Raw genomic sequence first — 12,301 nt, 5'->3', positions numbered from 1 at the left:
GGCTGCTGACGCTCCAGGAAAGGGGGTGCCGGGAACTGGTGGAAATCAGCCGCAGAAACCCCGAGCGGGGAAGGAGAGGGGGGCAGGCTAATGGAACAAATGGGGACTTCTTTCTGCCTCTTGGTTGTGTGCTCAGGAGGGTTATTGACGCCATCGCCCCAGCCCCGCTGGGCTGTATCCACCACCTGATTCTGTTCCTGCGGATCCCTTTTCATTCCCTGCCCAAGAAGGAGGTCCCCCAAGGGAAGGCTCTACCCAAATCTCCCACAGCGTGGGGCTTCCCAGGGGGCCTCCTCCTGCAGAGCCTGGAGGCCTCCCTGCAGTGATGGCGAAAAACAAGCTCCTTTTCCTCCAAGGCAGTTCCAGCTAGGTGCCGCAACAGCCCCCTTCTGTTGTTCATAGGACTTCTCTGTGGCCCTGATTGGGGAGGGGGGTCTCTTCCTTTGTGACATCTTACCAGATCCCTCCTAGGAAAGGAGGGGCCTTGGCCTGTGCGGTGGGTTTTGGAGGGGAGAACCACGGTAAATAACCGAGCTAAGGCAGCACCTGGGGGTCAGTGCGTGTCCACTGGCTCTCCTGTGTGTTGGGAAGTGCCGGGAAGAGCTTGGAAGCTTTTAAGAGCGCTTCAGCGTTTTGTGCTAAGAATGTGTTGTAGAAAAGAGCTTGTGGGAGCAGTAGGTCTGTGGCCACTCCTGTCCCGGCCATGGTAGGCTTTCGAGGCCTCACTGGCGTCAGCACATCGTGCTCACGGCTCACATTTATCCCAGCAGGCTAGTAAGGCTGTGTGGCCGATGGTAAGGGACACAGACTGGGGAGGCGTCCGCAGGAATTCATGTGCTCTTCCTCCATGAAGGGACACAGAGGCCCACTTTCCCCAGCAAGACACATGCAGCCACGTGTGTGTGAGGTTTCACCCAGGGAAGCTAGTTAGAAATGCAGAGATGTGTCCTGGAGATGGTCTGTGTCAGGATAGGTCGCTGTCCTCCAGGAAAGTGCAGACCCGCAGCTGTAGCCCATAGTGGTTGACGGTTGGGTGCCCAGTCCTGTGCTGCGCTCCCTGCACCATCACCCTGAATTCCTGCCTCATCCGGACCGTGCTGGGAGTTCAGTTTACTGCCCATTTTTAACAGATGTGGTAACTGAGGTCGAGAATCCACGGGTGTGTCTGGGCCTTGGGACCCACAATAGGAGGAAGAACACAGAACAAAACAGATGCTGGCCCAGATCCTTCCTCAGCGGGGCGGGTCCCCAGGGGGGCCCTTGAAAATGCAGGATACGCCCCCCCAATCCGCCTCCCATGGGAATGACAGTGGGCAGCGGCCCAGGAGAGAGCTGAAGTGCAGCTCCGGCCTCCAGACAGGTCCTTCCGCTTTTCTGCTGGGATGGAGCCGGTTTCCCCAGTTGGCCATCTTCCTGGATGCTGGAGTGGGGGTTCTCAGAGCAGGGTTCCCCCCCCCCGGCAGCTGCGATGGAGCCGGGTTCCCCCAGTTGGCAATCTTCCTGAACGCTGGAGCAGGTGTTCTCAAAGCAGGGTTCCCCCCAGGCAGCATCTGCATCGCCTGAGAACAGGTGCGAAATGCAGGTGATGCCCCCACCACCCCGGAGCTCCCGAATCGGACACCAGCTGAGGGTCCCCTCGCTGCTGGAGACCCTGACGCCGGGTCACGCTGGAGAACGTCTGCTCCATTTGGGGGAAGCTCTGCAGGATTCTTCCCTTCCGGCCCAGGGCCCTCGGTGTGCAGAGGGCACAGCACAGGCTCTGGTGGAGCGCATCCTCCTAAGATGAACCAGCAGCGAGTGCGGAATAGATACTGGGGTCCTGGCCGCAGACTTCCCCTGAACGCCCCCCAGCTGCCAGCGGCTGTGCACGGAGCCCTTCTCCCGCACACCTGGAGGTTGGGGCCGCGGGCCCGGCCTGCATGGGAAGAAGCCCGATGCAGTTAGGAAATGATGGGCACCCTCCCGGTTCCCAGAGCCAGGCAGGCCCTTTCAGGGTTAGCCCTCGGGCCTGCCGCGCTGGCTCGAACACAGCACTTGCCAAAGCTGGGCTCACACTCAGAAGCCGGCTAAGCCAGGGTACAGGCGGGAAGCTCCCTAGGGTTCGCAGAGCAGTGGTTGGGCTCGAGGGGGACGTCTGGGGGGTAGCTGAGCTGCCCTCCACGTGGTGATGGAGTGGCTTCTGTGTTCTGCCCTCTGCAGTGTGGGGCTGCCTTCCAGGAGGACGACGTCATCGTGCTCAATGGCACCAAGGAGGACGTGGAAACGCTGAAGAGTCGGATGGAGGAGAGGCGGCTGAGGACGAAGCTGGGGAAGGTAACAGGGCCCTGGGGTCCACCCCTCCCCTCCCTGGAGTCTTCAGGTGCTGCCGGGCCAGTGGCGAACCCCCGAACTGCACGGCTGGGGGCGGCTTTCGGGCGTGCAGTGATTGAGGCGCTTTTTACAACCTCGAAGGGCCTGGGCTCTAGAAGGGTTCCAGTCAGGGCTCACTGTGGGGCACAGCGGTTCTGCCCTCCTCCACTCAGCTGCTTCATTCTGATGTGGGGCTGGTGACAGCACCTGCGTGGGGCGGGCGTGCTCAGGAGGGTCACCAAGATCGCGCCCGGATGCAGCCGGGGGAGGGGCAGCCGCCGCTGCGCTGACTTTAAGAGTATGCCCTGGGTGTATAAAGCTTGTACAGTCGAAGTGGAAAGCACATCTGGAGAGCCTCTGCTGCCCATGTCTGAATGTCCTGGGGGTCCCCTGGAGATCCGGGGGGCCCGGGAGCCTGCGATCCCCACCCATTGCTGAGGCACCTCAGGTAGCGAGGGGCTAAGCAGCCTTCCACGACTGGGAGCCGCACCCCGCCTTCCTGAGTCCCCCTAGCTGTGAGGGCTGCCTTGGCTCTCCGGAACAGAGGCCAGTGCCCGGACCCACGGCTGCGACCAAAGCTCTGCATGGATGCGGGACGGGAAGGCTTTGTTTTGTGGCCCTGGGTTTAGGATCCCATTAAGTGGGTTCATTGCCTCATGATTTGACATAATGACCAGGCTCAACAGTTTCTCAGCTAAGAAGTCATTCTGTGTGCCATCCATTCTGGATCCAGCAGCAAACTTTGTTTTTTCTTAAGTATTTACAGGTGATCGTTATGATCTTTTGTGAACAGCAAACTTTTCATTCTTTAAAAAAAATTAGGGGCGCCTGGCTGGCTCAGTCCATAGAGCACACGACTCTAGATCTCAGGGTTGCGAGTTCCCCACGTTGGGTATAGAGATTGTTAAAAAAAAATAATTTTAAAAAATAATTTTAAATTATAAAATTAAAAATAATAAAGAAGTGAGGTTCAGGGTAAATGTGGGAGAAATTTTGTGATCCCAACTAAGAGGAATGCTAGAAGTATTAGAAAATTCATTTGTGTCCTGAGGACTTAAAGTTGTGGGGGAAATAGCCTTCCTCTGTGTGGCATGTGTTTACCAGTAGTGTAGGGATTAAGATTTGTCAGTTATGTGTTTTTTAATCACCATAGAGGAAAGAGCAGGACCCTATCCCCCTGGAATAGAAGTGCACTCATTCTCCGTTGGTTTTCTAAAGGACTGATTTTGTTATTGTATGAGCAAAAAAGAAAAAAGCTTGAGATATTTTTGACAGTTATCAAAAAGGATCTGCTTGTTCTTCCTTGCTGTCATTGATCTAACTCCGTTTTTAAAAAGCACGAAGGGGGAAAAATGTGTTTCAGAGGAAGCTGCTGGTGTCCGTATGGTCATTAACGGTGCCACTGTGGTGAGTCGTCGCCAGGCCCAGAGTTCCTGCCGAGGTGTTCAAAGCCCAGTGGGGCCCACACACCCCTCTCCGCAAAATACTCACTGCAGCTTCTGGGAATGCCTCTTAGCTACTGCTACCAGGATACCAAAATATTTCCCAAATATGCTCTCAGCCGAAGACAGGACACGGCATTTCCTAACTTCTTACTGCTCTTGCTTTTTATAGCACCTCAGCTGTGCAGAAAAGGCTTGGAAATCCACAGTTGTCTCGTCCTCCTGGATCTGAGTGTGTGCCTTGCGTGTGTGAAACAAACAGGCAGGTTTTACCTTGTGTACAAGCATTGCAAGTCTCTCTGCGTGTCTGTGTTACAGGTTCAAGGCCAGTGCCTGGGGAAGGTCTGGTCCCCATATTTTCCAGTGACGGCGGCCTGCTGCAATAATTAGGCCGTGTGTCTTTAGCGCCACCTTTTGGATACGTAGGAAAGTGCGAGTTAAATTCTCGGAATAAACATCCTTCTGTCTGTGCTCTGACTGAATCCGTTCCAGCACAGCCGTGTGATTTTAGAATGGTTAATTTCATTTCTTACATTTTTGCTGACCAATGTGTTATGAGTGACAGAACTCTAGTGCCTAAAAACCTAACAGGAGTAATCCAGAGTTTTGGAGAATTCTCTAAAGTGTCCTTTAGCCTAGTGTCAAGTTCTTTTTTTTTTTTTTTAAGTTTATTTTTTCTTAGTAAACTCTACCCCCAGCGTGGGGCTCGAACCCATGACCCCATGATCAAGAGTTGCACTCTCTTCAACTGAGCCAGCCAGGCGTCCCTAGCCTCAAGTCTGAGAGCAGTTTGACAGCTCTGAGCAGAGTGACTGGAGTGGGTTAGAGTCGGTACATTCTTGTGCTGGCTGGACTTCAGGTGTCCATCTAGACTTCATTACGTGCTGAACTGCTCTTTGTACACCAGTCATCGGTAACATGGTTATCACGGAAATCTGGCGTCTTCATTTAAGATTTCTGTGAATGTGGTTTTTGGAATATAAATAGAGAACCAGGCGGATCTCTCCGGCTATATTCCTGAGTGGGCAGAAGCGCGTACCTGGAAACACATGCCAAGGGTCGGGGTTTAGCACCTGCTTGGATGGACTGCAGCAGCCTGTCGGCGGGGCCCCGGACGGCGGCAGCCACACTCACACCGGAATAGAGTGCAAGCACATCTCCGGTTTGCTCTTTCTTTTTACAGAAAGCCAAGAAACCCAAGGCGCCAGAGTCTGTCTCAAAGCCAGGTGTCAGTGAAGGTAAGACACTAAAAGAGGTCCTTATTTTAGCAAAAATAAGGCTGTGGAGCTGTTTCTTTCAAAAGTTCATGCTTTATCGCTTTGTTTTTGTTTGACTTACCTTTTTTTTTTTTTTTAACAGAATCTCCAGGGCCATCAAAAATTAAGACAGGGAAGCCTGAGGAAACCAACCTTGATTCTAAAGAGAAGAAAGCCAGCTCAGCTCCCAAAAGTGCGGGTGGGTCCTACTGAGACCACGGGGAGCTGTTCAGAGGGCTGCTAAACCAGGTGGTGATGTCACAGCTCTACTGGAGTGAATTCGAGTGAATTCGAAAGCTCGAGCTCATAAGTCATGTTTCTCAGTAGTTCATTGAGCTCTCGGAGGCCAAGAAACAGTCACTCTAGCCCAAAGCTGGGTTGAAGGAGTCTGGGCATAGATGCTAATTGTTTTTTTGTTGAGGGTGCGTTTGGTGCCAAGCTACCGAGGCTGCACAGGGAGCTGGACTCACACTTACCGCGGAGACTCGTTAGCGGCCTGAGGCTCGGGGCGGTGGGCGGGAATGTTCTCTATGCCGTTAAGGCTGGGGTTCTGTGTGCACCACATGTGGCACTCGGAGCCAGCCTTCCCTTTTCCCGCCTCTTGGCCAAGTGTCAGAGGGCTGTTTGACACATAGCCCAGAGCTCAGTGCGTTTCTCCTCGTTGCCTTCAGCTCAAAGAAAATACTTACTTCACAAAAAGGAAACACAGGTTTATTATTAGATAAAAGGAGATGTAATCTTATGAGTGGCACCCACAATGCTTAATGGATTCCAGTCCCCACCCTACACGGAGTGGCCACCTGGCCTGGGGTAGGTGACCCGGCCTCCTGGTACTTCTACTTCTGCGAGACAGGCTGATAGCAGCCCTCATGAGGACGATCTGATCCACAGCGATCGCGGGGCTGGGCCCAGAGTGGAGAATATAGCAACCAGTTATTGGTGTGGGTTTCGATGATAGACGTTAATGAGTAGCTTCATCTGTTTTTAGGAGTTGGCCGTTGAGATGATGTACTTTGACATTTATCCCAAGAAAGGAAGAGGAAAATTCCTGAGATTAACGGACTTTTGTTCCTTTTTAAGAATGTGATATTTGGAGTGATCTGTAGGCCCAACCGTAAAGTACTTCGCTTTTCGTTCTTCCAGCAGCAAATGGGAGCTCTTCTGGAAAAGTCGGGAAGCCTCTGTGTGGAGCCACAAAGAGGTCCATTGCCGACAGCGAAGAATCGGAAGCTTACAAGTCCCTTTTCACGAGTCATAGCTCCGCCAAGCGCTCCAAGGAGGAGTCAGCCCACTGGGTCACCCACACGTCCTACTGCTTCTGAAGCCCGAGCTGCGCTGCTCGCGACGCAGGCGGTGTGGGCGTTACTGGGCCCCGTCCTCTGCTAGCTCTCCGTTTGTGCCGAGTTATAAAGCTGTGCTCCCAAACCCCGGAGATGGCGTGGTCGCTCTTGCTTGTGAGGTGTGCGGGTTCCCGCCGTGATGTGCTGGGCCCTGCCCGCCCCCTCCCACAGGCTCATCCCCACCTCACGGCTCAGTAAGATGCATTGGCTGCACTTTCTATGCCCGAAATAAAGACTCCAGATTCCCTGGGGTGTGCGGTTGGCCCATTTTGCCTAAAATTTTCATGATTTTGCTGCCAACAGTGAAACAGGCCAGGCGAAACTGTACTTTAGAAAGTGAGCTTTAAATGCACTGTGCCCGTGCGTCTGTCTGTCTGCGGGCCCTGCCCCGCCCCCAGCGGAGCCGTGGCCTCGCCAGTCGAGTATTTAGGGAGCTTCCTTTATCACTTTCAAGATGAAAGCCTTTTTGTTGGGCACCTGAGGGTTTGATAGAAAAATAAAGCAAGTCTGCCTTTTCTCTCATCTGTCTGTATTTTTCTCTCTTCCGTAATGTTTTAGTAAGAAAACGACAGCTTCTCTACTGATGGCGATCAGAGCGTTTCCATGTTATGCGTTCCCTTTTCTCTCAGATGAAGGGAATTCTCTGTGAAATTGGTGTCTGTTACCTGTCCGTAGCGTATGCTGATGTCAGACATTGAAATGTCCCCTGGGACGGCGAATTAAGAGCCGGGGATACCCCACGTCAGCACGGCTTTCTAGAGCCGGTTGTGTGTGGACGGGACTGGCTGGTTTCCATCAACACGGAAGAGAAGGAGCCCGGGAGGAGGGCCAGAGGCCTGGGTGGGAGGACCATATCCCCATGTGCTCTGTGTCCGAGCAGTGGGAAGCTCGGCCCCAAGGCGTCTCTGTTATGAATAGAAAAGCATTTTAATTAGAATTTTATGCACGTCAGTAAATTTTTGTTGTGGACTTTTCCAGAACAAACCTGAATTGCCCATTTTCTTTTCCTGACCCATTGCCTACACAGCCCGCTTAAACCGTTTCCTAGGTTGCATTTTTTACGTTCCAGCCATTATTCTGCCAACTTCAGTTTCCCTAATTGTAGCCTTTAGTTTATGCTGCGGGGATTCTTTTGACTGTCTCCAGTTTTTCCCCGTGACCCAGTCACAGTGTCCCTAGCATCAAAACTTGAGCAGCTCAGCCCGCCTGCTTCCCCTCAAGGTCCCCTCCAAGCTCGGCATGTCACCCCCTCCCCGCCCTTGCACCCCCGGCAGCCAGGCCAGCGCCTCAGCCTCTCACCCCACCTCTGGCCTGCCCGCGCCTTCCCCCCGAGAGCCCCGCAGCCCCCGGAGGGGAGCTTGCTGTGGAGATGCCCTCCAGCCTTTCGTGTCTAGCAAGGCATCGAGTCCTCAGAGGTCCGAGGGGCCACACTTGTCCTTCCGGTGGCGGACAGTGTTTGCCCGGGGCCCCCCCGGGCCTGGTTGGATGCCCGGGACACGGGAGAAGCAGCGCAGGGCAGTGATGGCTCCGAGCTGCCTCTGTGTTGAGGGACCCCTGAAGAGCTGAGCCCTTGATGGGCTTCGTCTCCTGGGGCTCACGGACCCACAGAAGGGCTGGCGAGCACCTCCCTCCTTGCGGCACTGCGCACGCGGTCACAGCTCGTGTCAGGTCAGAGCCGAGCCGTCTCCCGCAGCCACCTGCCAGGTGGGTAAGTCAGGGGAAGCTGAGCCAGGCTTCCCCCGGGCGGGTGTGGGCCAGAGAAGGCGGAGCGCCCGCGGGCTCCTGCCGCCTCTGCCCGCCCCGCAGGGCCTGAGCCGGGCTGCGAGCTGGGAGGCACACGGGAGGGCCTGCGCTCCCACACGCGGGCTGTCCACGGTCTTTCATTTCCAAGAAATAAAACTGAGAAGATTGCCGCTCAACACCGTGAACCCGTTCTTGCCTTTTGACCCAGAGAGCGTCTTGGCGCAAAGATCTTTCTGCTTCTTACCTGCTTTTCCACTTGCCCTCCTTTTGTTGAAAAGTGCTTTAGACTTTTGAACACAATATAAACCAAAACAGTGGGATTCCTATCATGAAATCTACGTCAACATTAACAACTAACAACAATCAGGTGGGACGAAATTTCCCGAGCGTTCCCGTTGCGCGGGGTCATCTGGACGTGAAGTCTGTGCCCCTCACTGCATCGCACCATGGCCACCTCATTTTAGAGCACTACGGGGCGGGGGGTGACTTAAAATACAGGGTACGCTCAAACTCGGGGCCACCCCAAAATGTTCTGTAGCCGTAGCTCGGCAACAGGGCCGACTCTCCCACAAGAGCCACGTGAGTCTCCACAAGAGTCTCCGTTCCAAGGATGAGCCCCCAAGGGTCACGGGGCACCCCCTCTAGCACGTGGGAGAGATACCGGCCAGCTGCTTCCCGAAGGAGCAGCTACGAAGGAGCCCCTCGTGAGGAACGGATGTACTTAACCGCCCACTTTTCTAATCAGCCCTTTGGATTTGTGCCCCTGCAAGCCCCGCTCGGACCACCTCCTGCAGGAAGGCTTCCGCCTTACCATGAGCTGTGCGTGTGGAGGAGTTGCTTTCCCCTGTGGTTTCAAGCAGTCCTACGAAACTTCTTGCTCAATGCCCAGAGCTCAACACAGTTCGAGGCACAGGGAGGGCCCCCAGTGGATCCTTGATGATAGCAGAACATTTCATTCCTAGGGACAGACTCTGTGAATCAGATGACACGGGGGAACCAGGTATAAGCCGCTTTGTGTTCCGAGATTCTTTCGGTTTGGTGTCATTTTTAAAACTGATGGTTCCACACACACTGGCCAGTGAGCCCTGGCTTTACTCCCGGCTTTGGCTTCGGTTGTCCTACAGGCTGGGTCCTTCCCCCGTCAGGGTCTTCACACTTGCAGATGTCAGCAGCCCCCGTTTTACCCAGCCATCACCCCTCAAACTACCCGAATGTCTTTTTCGGGAAAGCCTCCCTACATAACCTAACCTAGGGTCGTCCCCTTGTTCTACTCTCTTACTCTGTTCTTATCACAATTTTAATGAAGTAATTTATACCCTTAACGCAGGCACTGCACACTCAGGGACGATCAGTGAGTGGAGGTGGGAGGCAAGAGGGAGTGGTGGGGACTGAGGAGAGCGCGGCCACCCAGAGGGCCTATTTGACTCCAGCAGAGAACAGCGCGGTGTGATCAGATCATCCCTATTTTCAAAGGATCCAAAAATCTTGGTTTTAAAAGTTGAGTCCCTCCCAGCATCTAAATACTGGCAAGTAATCCTGTTTAGGAAAAACGTGGGCCAAGCCAAACACACTAGTGTCTCCGATCTGTGGCCTCTGGTTTCCTCTGTCTCGCACTCGGCTCTCCGTCCCGCAGGGGCATGTGTGGGTCCGCCCTGCTCACCATCATGTCTGGATTCAACAGGCAAGAAACAGAAAGAGGTGATGGCCTCTCCCGGTAGAGCCCGGGGGTCAGAAAGAATGTCCTGGCAGAGAGCTGGCGTCCCACAGGCCTATCCTCCCGCTCTTCCTGCCCACTGGACATTTCTCCACCTCCCTTTAAGCCTTGCTCCCGGGCGACCACCCTCCGGCCGGAAGTCATCACAGTGGGCTCTGTGACATCACCAACGGCCCGGCCCCAGGTACCCAGTCTCCAGGTGAGCAGGCAAACAGACCCACCATGAGCAACTTCGTCCCCCATCTCTGCTCACCATGCGGACGCTGACATGGTTCTTGTTCTTGCCTCTGTGCCTCTCCTGCGGCTACGCCTTTATGTTTTCTCCTCTGAGAGAGAAGGTCAAAGAACCCCAGGGGAAGGTGCCTTGCGGAGGGCACTTTCGGATCAGGCAGAATCTCCCAGAGCATGCCCAAGGCTGGCTTGGGAGCAAATGGCTCTGGCTTCTTTTTGTTGTTGTACTGTACGTGATACTGAAGTTTCGAGGAGATAGTGAGAAGAGTAAGGTAAGGACGGCTCCCTTTCTTACCCGCCCTGATTCCGTCTCAGACGTGCCAGGCTCTCAGGACGGTGTTCTCGTCCTGAGAGGCGGGGCCGTTCAGTAGAACGAAGTACATGTGAGGCACCTACCTCGTGGTCCCGGGACACACGGGCACATTCATTTCCTGACCTGTCCTCCGGGAAGACGACGGTCCCCAGACCCTCAGGGGTCGGGGCTAAGGGTTGAAGATGACCTTCCGTTGATTGGCTGAATAAAAGCTTGGCTTGATATTTATCCTATTAAATGGGTTTTTCTTTTCTTTTCTTTTCTTTTCTTTTCTTTTCTTTTCTTTTCTTTTCTTTTTTCTTTTCTTTTATTTATTCGACAAAGATAGAGACAGCCAGCGAGAGAGGGAACACAAGCAGGGGGAGTGGGAGAGGAAAAAGCAGGCTCATAGCGGAGGAGCCTGATGTGGGGCTCGATCCCATAACACCGGGATCACGCCCTGAGCCAAAGGCAGACGCTTAACCGCTGTGCCACCCAGGCGCCCCTAAATGGGGTTTTTTCTAATGAAGGAGAGATTCGAGAACTTGGTGTGTCTCAGGTCAAAATTATTCACAGAGACAGATTCACTGCCCCTGATTCTTAATTTCCCTAGAAAAAAATTCTTTATTTCTTGTTGTTTCATTGTTGTTGTTGTTGAAATTCATTATTTCTTACAAGTCGCTGGACCGAATGGAAATGATTATCGTTATCCCAGGTAAGGGAAAAGACCTGTCCTGAAGGGATAAAGGTGTAAAGAAGTAACAACTCCTCCCTGAAGTGCCTGAACAAGTCTCAGACGGGGAAAGGGAGAGAAATACGGCATGTTCTCTGCTATCCAGCCCCAACACTTCATGACACTGTGTCCAAACTGATAGAGCAGGGGTGGGCAAACCTTTTCTGGAAAGGACCAGATAGTAGCCACTTTCAGCTTTGCAACACATACAGTCTCTGTTGCAACGACTCAACTCTGCCGTTTTAGCTTGAAAGCAGCCTTATGTAATGTGCAAATAAACGAGCAAGGCTGTGTTCCAATAAAACTTTATTTACAAAAACAACTGGTGGGCCAGACCGGGCCCTAGTTTGCCAATCCCTGGACTAGAGTGCAATGCTAGAAACATCTTTTCTTAGGGGAGCCTGACTCTCTTGGAACTGTGTCAAAACCAGTAAAGGCAACAATATTATTCACCCTGACTGTCTTTCTTGACAGGAGCAGAATCCTTCCGCCCTTCGAGGCTGTTCATTTCGCTCTCCACTAAAGAAAAACCAAAATGCTTCCCCCAACAAAGACTATGCGTTCAATACCTTAAACCAACTGGAGATGGACCTTGTGAAATTCCTGTCCAAGGTGCGGAATCTGAAAGTCGTCATGGCAACCAGCAGTAACCTCAAGCTTCAGAACTTGGAGGTACCTGCAGACCCACACAATAATATTACCATCTATGAAATATGGGGCGAAGAAGACTCTGAATGAATGGATTTGAGTGTCAGAGTAGGAGAGACAAAGTTGAGTGTTGACAAACCATATGCAAACCAATAAAACTATTCTGAAGAAAAAGAATTCTCGAAGTTGACACCTTTTTTTTTCTTCCTCTTTTTTTTAATCTGGAAGGAAAAATAAATGTGAGGCCAGTAACCACAGCAGATACTCCTTTGTTTTTGCCTTCCTCACCTCCCCTAGAGCAGTCAGTGGTGAGAAGAGCACAGACAGCAACGTAGTAGGGGAGGTGGCCTTCTCGGCTCTGGCGCCCAGGCCCCCGGAGGACGATTAGGCTTAGGAAATTTGGGATAAGATCCGGATACCATATTCATAGTAGTTATCTTTGTGGTAGCTATTTGTGCAAAAGATGGAGCCAATTTTTATCTTTATAATTTATTTCAAAGGCCAACTTTAATTATAGGTTTAAAAGAAAATGATTGAATTAAGAGGGTGTGTG

At 52.8% G+C, this 12,301-nt stretch overlaps 2 protein-coding genes across 3 annotated transcripts in view; both read left to right on the top strand.

Moving 5' to 3' along the window:
• RTF2 (replication termination factor 2) overlaps nt 1-6,909 on the top strand; it is a 39,661-nt gene extending 32,752 nt beyond the window's left edge. The window contains exons 6-9 of one of the 2 annotated variants that reach the window (XM_026503785.4): nt 2,200-2,313; nt 4,975-5,029; nt 5,151-5,246; nt 6,194-6,909. In XM_026503785.4, coding sequence (XP_026359570.1) covers nt 2,200-2,313; nt 4,975-5,029; nt 5,151-5,246; nt 6,194-6,369 — 441 coding nt within the window. In that variant the 3' untranslated portion in view covers nt 6,370-6,909. Of the gene's footprint in view, nt 1-2,199; nt 2,314-4,974; nt 5,030-5,150; nt 5,247-6,190 lie in introns of both variants that reach the window. The other variant, XM_026503784.4, reaches the window with a different exon arrangement.
• A 3,189-nt stretch (nt 6,910-10,098) lies between these two features.
• Nucleotides 10,099-11,838, top strand: LOC113258753 (protein FAM209). The gene is made up of 2 exons (XM_026503786.4): nt 10,099-10,347; nt 11,575-11,838. Exons 1-2 carry the CDS (start codon nt 10,099-10,101, stop codon nt 11,836-11,838), a joined length of 513 nt encoding a protein of 170 aa, XP_026359571.3.
• Nucleotides 11,839-12,301: the final 463 nt, after the last annotated feature.

The sequence above is a fragment of the Ursus arctos genome, unplaced genomic scaffold (assembly GCF_023065955.2).
Source record: "Ursus arctos isolate Adak ecotype North America unplaced genomic scaffold, UrsArc2.0 scaffold_16, whole genome shotgun sequence".
Classification (NCBI taxonomy): domain Eukaryota; kingdom Metazoa; phylum Chordata; class Mammalia; order Carnivora; family Ursidae; genus Ursus; species Ursus arctos.
Note: the sequence above shows the minus strand (reverse complement) of the source record. Positions and strands in the feature narration are given on the sequence as shown.

Coding starts and splice junctions, on each gene's coding strand:
- LOC113258753 (XM_026503786.4), top strand. CDS start 10,099: ATGCGGACGCTGACATGGTTCTTGTTCTTGCCTCTGTGCCTCTCCTGC. Junction 10,348..11,574: donor GAGATAGTGAGAAGAGTAAG/GTAAGGACGGCT, acceptor CTTTCTTGACAG/GAGCAGAATCCTTCCGCCCT.